The 10310-nt window shown below is 44.5% G+C and overlaps 1 protein-coding gene across 1 annotated transcript in view; it reads left to right on the top strand.

The window, feature by feature from the left end:
• Positions 1-570: 570 nt before the first annotated feature.
• The window catches only part of gas7a (growth arrest-specific 7a), a 23047-nt gene continuing 13307 nt past the window's right edge, over positions 571-10310 (top strand). Inside the window, exons 1-5 of the mRNA XM_064987751.1 lie at positions 571-1510; positions 7498-7596; positions 8240-8355; positions 9523-9597; positions 9726-9804. Of these exons, the coding sequence (XP_064843823.1) occupies positions 1376-1510; positions 7498-7596; positions 8240-8355; positions 9523-9597; positions 9726-9804 (504 nt within the window). The 5' untranslated portion in view covers positions 571-1375. The remainder of the gene's footprint in view (positions 1511-7497; positions 7597-8239; positions 8356-9522; positions 9598-9725; positions 9805-10310) is intronic.

Here is a 10310-nt window from a genome sequence, read left to right as displayed (position 1 = left end):
ATCAGACATCCTGTACCCACACACTATTATCAGACATCCTGTACCCACACACTATTATCAGACATCCTGTACCCACACACTATTATCAGACATCCTGTACCCACACACTATTATCAGACATCCTGTACCCACACACTATTATCAGACATCCTGTACCCACACTATTATCAGACATCCTGTACCCACACACTATTATCAGACATCCACCACACACTATTATCAGACAGTACCCACACACTATTATCAGACATCCTGTACCCACACACTATTATCAGACATCCTGTACCCAAACATCAGACATCCTGTACACACACACACACATTATCAGACATCCTGTACCCACACACTATTATCAGACATCCACACCACACACACTATTATCACACACACACACCACACTATTATCAGACATCCACACACTATTATCAGACATCCTGTACCCACACGCGCACATTGTCACACACACACACACCCACACTGTCAGACACATGCACACACACACACACACACACACACACACACACACAAACACACACACACACACACACACAGAGACCAAAGCTCTAAAGCTCATGAACACACATGTGGGGCCAGAGAGGCTGTTCATTGGTTGTGTTTTTCTCCCTCCTCCTCCTCCTCCTCTTTTCCTCCTGCCTCTTAATCATAATTAGCCTTCAAGTTATCATTACTAAGCCATTTCCCTCAGACCTTGTCTCTCTCCCCACTCTCTCTCTCTCTCTCTCTCTCTCTCTCTCTCTCTCTCTCTCTCTCTCTCTCTCTCTCTCTCTCTCGCTCTCTCTCACAATCCCTCTCTCTCTGTCTCTTTCTTTCTATCTCTCTGAAGAGGGAAGAGGGAGGCATGTTGATCGAATGTGTAAATAAATCCCCACCTCTCCTTCAGCCTTCCATCTCTCAACTGAATTCAAGGGGGGTTTATTGGCATGGGAAACATATGTTTACATTGCTAAAGCACTCTCTCTCGCTCTCTTCTGCTGGCTCCATCCATGTGTTGTCTCACTAGTTTTCCGTATGGACAGTAGGGAGACACAGGGCTCCTTGCTGCATCTTCCCCCTGCCGTCAACCTCCAGACTCGGGTGACAGCAGTTTAACCGGAGGCTAGCCTCGTCACGTTCCTAGGACTACGACCAACCGCCTCCACCCCCTCCCTCCACCCCCTCCCTCCACTTCACACCTCCTCCATTCTCCCCAGCCCTTTACTCACCACCCCACCCCCCACCCCACCCCCGTGACGCGTCTCCACTCGACTCACCACGTCAGGCAGGCAGCAGGCTGTGAGAGGCAGGAGCAGGGTTTCCCCGTGAGGAGCAGAGAGAGGAGCAGAGAGAGGAGCAGGAGGAGAAGCGGTGTTGTGTGATGATGGCGGCGACCAGCTTTGACACCGAGGAGAGCTTTGACGTTGACGATGCCTCCTGTCTCTCCCAACAGAACCCGGGGAACAATTCACCAGCCAAGAGGCAGAACAAGGAGATCAAGGAGACCAAGATAACAGTGAGTACCCTGGAGCTCCAAACCCAGAACCTCTCCATCTCACTACCCATCTCTCTCTGTCTCCCTCACTCTCTCTTTCTCTCTGTGTTGTTCTCTCTCTCTATCTCTCTCTGTTTCTCTCTTTCTGTCTATCTCTGTTGTTTCCTTTCTCTCTCAGAGCAGCAGCAGCCTTAGACTGTGTTTAGGATACAGATCCTGTGCACCATTACACCAGGGAGAAACAGCAGATATGACAGAATGTTTATTTTTAGCTAGGATTATTCCCTTTTGAGATAATTGAACAGAGGAAAGCAGATAACAGTGTTTTACCCGACAATAGGCTAGATGTTTGTGTATTTCATTCCACCATCTGCCAACGTTAAAATGTACTCCATCTACCCACTACTGCTCCTACAGTGTGTCCATGTAGCAGTGTAGCCTCTGTGTTTGGCTGCAGATCTCTGTGGAGTAATGGGGGAACCCACAGTGCAGGAACACTGCCGCCACACCAAACAGCCTATTGGATAGATCATTAGTCTTAATCAGTGAGGTTTCCACAGATCGACTGCTAATCTTTTTCTCATGGACTGTACTGTGTCTACTCCCTTCTATCAGTCTTGTGGGTTTGGGACTGACGCTTGCACAAGCGCCATTTACACACAGGAGATGCGTCCTCAAGAAATGAAGAGGTTCAGATTTCTCTCAGTTCACAGTGTGTGCCGCAGACTTTGAGTGAGAATAGGTATAGGTATCCCATGCAGCAAAGTCATGTTTTTATCATACTCTTTCAATGTATGATGGGCTTTGATTTTGTTGAAAAGCACAAGCACAATACCTTTGTAGACAGATCCAGAATCTGACGAGCCCTCTGAGTCTTCTTCTCTAGAAAACATAGAAATATATTATGTGAGTGTCATGCTGCATCCCTCCCATCCCCCAATGGACCCCACATGGCTGCAGGACAATGCAGTTCACCCAGGACTGCATTCACCAAAACACAGCATCAACACGTCCACATTACAGCCATGATTATATTTCCGTTCTACTCTCCATCAACAACAGCTAATGAAAACATTTACATCCCACAAGCAGCTTGAATTCCTACTCCCACGTATCCATAACTAGCATTCATTAAACTCATTATACTCAGAAATATAGAAACTCATTTCTAGCAAATTAGGGATTTGTGTGGACCACATGTAACCAGATTTATGTATAACATCCCTCAGAGTGTTTAAGTTGTTCTGACACTGGACCTCGTGGTTATGTAACCTATAATGAGGAATGTAGGAGGAGATGGTGAGTGCTGGGCTGAGGGCTGACAGACAGTTCTGTGTGTGCCCAGTGTTGGTTCTGCTCGGTGGGCTCGCTGGCCTGCTCCAGCCACGGGAGCTGTCAGTCTGCCTATTGTGAAGCCCCACCGACCTGCACAGAGAGATGCAGCAAGGCCAGTTTCCATGGTTACAAAAGCAATAGCACACTGATTAATGGTGCTGAAATGGAAAACACTGCCATAGGGAACACTGGAGCCATTCAGAAAACAAATTGAATTGATATTGTGGAAAAATAGAAAACATATGTTTTTTTTATATATATAGATATTTTTTTTACAGGTGAGCTTTGTTTGATAGGGCTTGATTGATGGCATTGTTGACAAAGGATTGGGGTGCTGTTGTGCACCCCAATCCTCAGTGTACTATCATATCCTACATGAGCCATGATGGTCTGTACACATCCTCAACATTTAATCATGATGTCATGTCTTCTGTAGAAATATGAATGGATCAAGCAATGAACATCTCAGAAAAGGAGACCACTAGAATAGGCAACATTCATTCCATTATAATGCAGTTTTATACTTTGCGGTGTAAAGAGAAATCGCATGAATGGGTCATTGGTCTGTGATAATCGGCATTCATGGTTTTGTTCAGGGACTCATTCATTGCGTAGAAGAAGTGGTGTCGTGTAATGATGGAATAATGGGAGGTTGTAGTCGTTGATGCTGAGTATGGCGTTCGTCATGATGTCAGTCCAGGAGGGTGTTTTACTGTTGTCCCATGATACATGTTGCGTCACACGACCTGTCTTCCAGCTGTCATGGACAGATGAACGACTTTAACGTCCATCACTGGAGCATGTCTCAGATCACATATGGGATGGATCATGGCCCCTCCATTAGAGACAGTGGAGGCTGGTGAGGGGAGGATGGCTCATACTAATGATCGGAATGGAGTGAATGGAACGGTGTGTCTAATGTGTTTTAATCCATTTTAATGAGCCTATCCTCCCATTTAAAGTGACACCAGCCTCCACTGATTTGAGACCAGTAGACGCGTAACCTTGTTGTTACCTTGTTGTTACCTTGTCTCCTCCATATTATAAGGCTGGTCCTGAGTGTGATGGAAGGAAGATGCACAGGGCTGAATCATCTGAATAGCCAGCCATGTTTTCCACCTCATTAAACATACTCAAGTTCTGTTTGACTTGTTGTTAAGAAGAAAGAGTAACAGTTTGTTGGGGTGTCATCTTGTGTCATTTGGAAGACTCAGATGGGTTATTTTGATTATTATTATTAGATTTCTTTTTTACCAATAATCACTCATTAAATTAATGAGTGATTTATGAGTTGGAGGAAGCTGTTCTGAGAATAGTGGAGGACGTCTTGGAATCTTTTGTTATTATGGGGGATTGTGCCTTTACAGCAAAAGTAATTTGTCGCTTAGCAACAGTGGCTGAGTACCCTACAGTCTGCGTGTGTGTGTGTGTGTGTGTGTGTGTGCGTGCGTGCGTGCCGGGGGAAGAGTTATTTTCTGATAGTGTTAGCTAAGGTGGCAAGAGATTTATGTGTTGACACCCTGTGTATTTTTTTTTCACCTTTATTTAACCAGGTAGGCAAGTTGAGAACAAGTTCTCACTTACAATTGCGACCTGGCCAGGATAAAGCAAAGCAGTTCGACACATACAACGACACAGAGTTACACATGGAGTAAAACAAATAATACAGTCAATAATACAGTATAAAAAAGTCTATATACGATGTGAGCAAATGAGGTGAGATAAGGGAGGTAAAGGCAAAAAAGGCCATGGTGGCAAAGTAAATACAATATAGCAAGTAAAACACTGGAATGGTAGATTTGCAATGGAAGAATGTGCAAAGTAGAAATAAAAATAATGGGGTGCAAAGGAGCAAAATAAATTAATTAATTAAATACAGTAGGGAAAGAGGTAGTTGTTTGGGCTAAAAATATAGGTGGGCTATGTACAGGTGCAGTAATCTGTGAGCTGCTCTGACAGTTGGTGCTTAAAGCTAGTGAGGGAGATAAGTGTTTCCAGTTTCAGAGATTTTTGTAGTTCGTTCCAGTCATTGGCAGCAGAGAACTGGAAGGAGAGGCGGCCAAAGAAAGAATTGGTTTTGGGGGTGACGAGAGAGATATACCTGCTGGAGCGTGTGCTACAGGTGGGAGATGCTATGGTGACCAGCGAGCTGAGATAAGGGGGAACTTTATCTAGCAGGGTCTTGTAGATGACATGGAGCCAGTGGGTTTGGCGACGAGTATGAAGCGAGGGCCAGCCAACGAGAGCGTACAGGTCGCAATGGTGGGTAGTATATGGGGCTTTGGTGACAAAACGGATTGCACTGTGATAGACTGCATCCAATTTGTTGAGTAGGGTATTGGAGGCTATTTTGTAAATGACATCGCCAAAGTCGAGGATTGGTAGGATGGTCAGTTTTACAAGGGTATGTTTGGTAAGCATGGGTTATTTTCTGTGTTTTATGTCTTTAAGCATGGGTTATTTTCTGTGTTTTATGTCTTTAAGCATGGGTTATTTTCTGTGTTTTATGTCTTTAAGCATGGGTTATTTTCTGTGTTTTATGTCTTTAAGCATGGGTTATATTCTGTGTTTTATGTCCTTAATAAGCATGGAATATTTTCCATGCTGTTAGTAATATTTCTGTCTATTCAGCAGAGCTAAATCATTCCAATGTGTGAGGTCCAGCTCACAATTTTTAAACGTCCAGGCAATGAATGAACCTTTCTACATTTGCCTAAGCCTTTAGGGTGGAAATGACTGTATAATGAATGCAGGTAGAGGACAGACTGTCCCTCTGGGTGATTAGGCAAACTGGCACTTGTCAACACGGTCTGCTGTTGGGGGTAAGTGTAATTAGTCTGTTCTAAACTACAGGAATGACCATCATCTTGTGAATCATTCATAAGCTATGACCCTGCCTGCCTCTCAGAATCTCCATAACACTGTCAGGCTGAACCATAACACCCTCGATTTGCTGACTGTCCAAAAACATCAACTACTATAAACCACACAGTGCCAACAGTGCCATACAATTCTCCCTGGTTTTCATAGAGGTAATGAATATGAATCTCTGAGTCCTAACAGTGTAGCACCCCACTAAGAGCCCATAAAAGAGTAGTGCGCTATAGAGACAGCCATGCTGCAGATAGATGGTCTCATTTTCTGGAGGATGTGAGCAGGAGATAAACAACAGCAGTGATAGATGGCGAGTCAGTGTGATGGAAAATCTGGTGTCCGTGACAATCAGTCTGATCTCTCAGGCAGAAAATGAACAAAGTGACTGGGCTCCACCAACTATGTAAATCCTGTTCTGTAGCGTTAGAAAGAGTCTACGACACTTCTATGTGTGTTTCTACTACTGTATCTCATGTGGTGTGTGGAAGCATGCATATTATGTAGACTTATAGGTGTGTGTGTGTGTGTGTGTGTGTGTGTGTGTGTGTGTGTGTGTGTGTGTGTGTGTGTGTGTGTGTGTGTGTGTGTGTGTGTGTGTGTGTGTGTGTGTGTGTGTGTGTGTGTGTGTGTGTGTGTGTGTGTGTGTGTGTGTGTGTGTGTGTTAGTGTGTACATATTAGATGTCCAGGGGTCATTGATAGAACTGATTTCAAGCAGGAGTTGGTGATCTCTATAGACGGCTGGTTGCCTTCAGGAAAGAACGGGGCTCATGTTAATATTTATTACAGAATAGCTTTTCGGGCTTTGCTTCCATTGTTTGACTGGTTTTTCAGGAACTTCTCTAAATCTCTCCATAATTCTAAATAGTTTCAACCTCCAATAGGCTCAATGATTTGCAACACAAAGCTTCAAACATTGTCATAGTTACATAAGTAAATATGGCAATCAGCTAGTAGAAATGTGCACATTGTGTTTTTTCCTTGTCGTGTGCTTTAGCCAAGCAGTGAACACATAATACATATTTGTGCATCTGAGATTCAGCATGTCTGGATGTCCATGTAGTCTGCTGGGATGTCATTGGCAGTATGGCATGTTGTTGTGCCAGCAGGGAGAGGTTACAGATGGTGAACATTACATAATTGCAGTCCTCTAAGGGTAATTGAAGACGCTGTTGACCAGAGTGTGTATTCAGTCTGAGTGCTGGGTGTATTTAGCTGTGACTCCGCTCTACAGTGGTTTGGGTTGTTGTTGGTTGTTTCATCCATATCACTGATTGTAGGTTTTTCTCTTCATTATGATGTTGTTTTAGTTTATCACAAATAAGTGTAAGGATCGTAAGGCGAGGACTGGACAGGTTGTGCTCTCTCTTTCTCCCCCTCTCTTTTCTCTCCCTATTTCTCTCCCTATTTATCCCTCTCCCCTCCGTCTGTCCCTCTCCATTTCTCCCCCCCCCCCTCTCCACCTCCGAGGGTTCTCTGGGTCACCATCTTGATGACCAACACCCCCGGAGAGTATTTACTCATTCCTGACCTTTACTCCCGACCTCATGACAGACACAAACCGAGCCTCCATGTCCCATCTCCAAATGAGATGCTTCTATGCACATCTCCCACAAATGGCACCTTTGATGTCTGCTCTAACCATAGCGTTTCTCCCACATTCATTCCTGAGAGTTGAAGGCAATTAGTCTCTTTTCCTCCTCATCCTTTCCTTCTTCCTCTCACTATGATGTCTCACAGAAACCTCTCTCACTTGTCTCTCACTCTCTTGAATTCGTCTCACTACTTTTTTTGCATTCAGATCAACTGTGTCACCTTCCCGCTGCCCAGTGTGATGCCAGATCAGCCAGAGCAGCAGCTACTGAAGCCCAATGAGTGGAGCTACTGTGACTACTTCTGGGTAAGATAGCGCCTGACATCTCTAAACCACTCTCCAGCTCATAGAATAACATCCCTACTTCCTATGTTTATAGGAATCTCAGCCCTGTTACATATGACTTTGAATCCAACAGGGTAGATTTTGTCTGTCATATTAACGCCAACTCATGTGTCTACAAACATGATTGTAACAGAAGCCTCTTTTCACTGAACTGTGATTTGGATGGTTGTTCTTGTTCCACTGAGTCATGTTCTCAGTGGCTGTCTGTATTTCTGTGGCATAATGTGCTCCACTCAGCCAAAGCTCAAGCCCATTGTGTGAATTGAATCTGTCACGTGGGGTTCACGTGGGGCTACCACATCACTCCCTGTCGTATCCGCATCCTGTTACACATAGTGGGATGTGCTGCTCCTTGTTCAACCCTTAGACACACACACACTCATAACTCAAACGCAAATGACGAACACACCCACGTGCGCATGCACTCCTTAACACATACATTTGTAGTTCTCTGACTCATACACTCATCCACATCCACACACACACACTCCCCAACACCCCTCACCACTCACACACACTCAATGTAAACAATGTCATTTTCTCCATGAAATGAAGTCTGTGGCTGCATTGGTCTGTGTGATTGATGCTCCATCCTCTCCCTCAGACTGACAAGAAGGACCCCCAAGGGACCCCCTCTGTGGGCGGCTTTGAGGTGCTGCTGCAGAAACAGCTCAAGGGCAAACAGATGCAGAAAGAGATGGCTGAGTTCGTCCGGGAGAGGTAACACAGCATAGTCAGCTTGGAAGGGGTCAGTGGTACTGTGTGTTTTGTGTGTTGGGAAATGTTATTGATTCTCTTTATCGTATCTTTTTTGATCGTAATCTTATTTGGACTGTTTGTCGTGTCTTATCAGGGTGAAACAGGGTTCTCTTGTCATTATCATTATGTTATTGTAGAGCATGGGTTATTTTGTCCTTGACGACCTGGCTCCACTCTATAGTATCTATTCATATATTTACAATGTATTTATTTAGCAGACACTCTTCTCCAGTGCGACTTGCAGGAGCAATTAGGGTTAAGTGCCTTGCTCAAGGGAACATGGACAGATTTTTCACCTAGTCGACTTGGGGACTGGCCCAACACACTTGACTTCCAGGCTAGCAGCCGCCCCAGGTGTTTCATCCCCATGCACATTTGAATTCAGATAATTGTGTTGTACTGTACTACGTTTATAAAGTTAAGTTGTAGGCGTACATAAAGTGGACATCCTAAACATATGCTTTCATAGGCTTCAGCATAGCAAGAGGCCCCATTTTGTGCCCACAACAAAAGTTCCCATTGACTCAATAGACTTGAGAATTAAGTGGACTTTCACTTTTTCCCCTGACTGTATTCACACAGTTCATTTAAAGGTCCCATTCCCAAACATTCTAATTCAGGGCTGACCTTTCTTCATTGGTTCAGTGAGACAGCTGACCTGATGTCAGATTCTGGCCATATCCATTTCTTTGGAATGGCCTTCGTGACCTCCCATAGAGGACAGGTTTACTCAGATGTGTATGGTTAATGGGTATTTGTGGGATAATTGAATGTCACAGAAATATGGCTGGCATTTCTGAGTCGCCCTCAGGGTGGCCATGAGTAAATAGCCTCACATCATTCCCATCTCTGGCCTTTCCACAGGAAAGTGCATTAACTCATATCCAGGCTGTTGTTACAGGATATTGTTTGATATCTTCTCAGCACAGAATAATAGGCTTCTGCCTTTGAACATCATAGTGGCCACAGTGCTGTATGTCTTTGGGTGTTGGCGATATACTGGAGGACAGTGTCTCCATGCACCAATGCTCCTCTAAAACTCTGTCAGCTTTAAAAAATGTTCTCCTCTATTGGTCTTCCCTGGAGTCCCATACTTTAGAGCCCCATGGCTGTCTTTGTCCGTTGCAGGATAAAGATTGAAGATGAATACTCTAAGAACCTCTCCAAGCTCTCCCAGAGCCCCTTGGCTGCTCAGGAGGAAGGGTGAGTGAGTTAACAGAATCGATTTCTATTTGTTTTATATTCTTCACCATATACCTGTTTGCTACTTGGGTGTTTTCCCATCCATTCTATCCAGTTTGGTTGATGTCTCTTGTTTGATCCCATTCCAGAACCCTTGGGGAAGCTTGGGCCCAGCTGAAGAGGAGTTGTCATGACGAGGCTGAAGTCCACCTCAAGTTCTCCAATAAGGTAGCCTACTGTCTTGCTTGAAGATACTGTGGATGTTATAGATTGCATGTACTGTAACAGACCAAGAAAATTCTAAAATCTCCATGTGAACTGACGGAAGTAGACAACATCCATGCTTCACTCATACCTTCAATAACATTATAAGATGTATTTTCTATGGGCTATGAAGCCCTTAGAGAAGGTTTAGTTGGCAGTCAGTTTATTTATGTGTCCCTTTAGTCAATCCAAGGCCTCTATGACCACGTCCTGGGGTGTTTGTTTACCTCACTCCGGTCTGACATGGGCAAAGCAAAAAGAGGGGGGGCTTACAGCAGCAATTACCAGTGAAGAAAAAACTCTACTGGGTCTTAAGAATGCTTAAAATAAATCAGAGGTAGCCTTGAAGCTTCACATAGCCTCCATTGTCTGATTAATTAGTGGTGTCTTCTGATGAGCCCCAGGCTGCTGACATGCAGCACACCATGATCCCCTCTCCTCTGAGCTCGGAGACACCATGGCTGATGGGA

This window comes from Oncorhynchus masou, chromosome 15 (assembly GCF_036934945.1).
Source record: "Oncorhynchus masou masou isolate Uvic2021 chromosome 15, UVic_Omas_1.1, whole genome shotgun sequence".
In the NCBI taxonomy this organism is placed as follows: Eukaryota; Metazoa; Chordata; class Actinopteri; order Salmoniformes; family Salmonidae; genus Oncorhynchus; species Oncorhynchus masou.
Note: the sequence above shows the minus strand (reverse complement) of the source record. Positions and strands in the feature narration are given on the sequence as shown.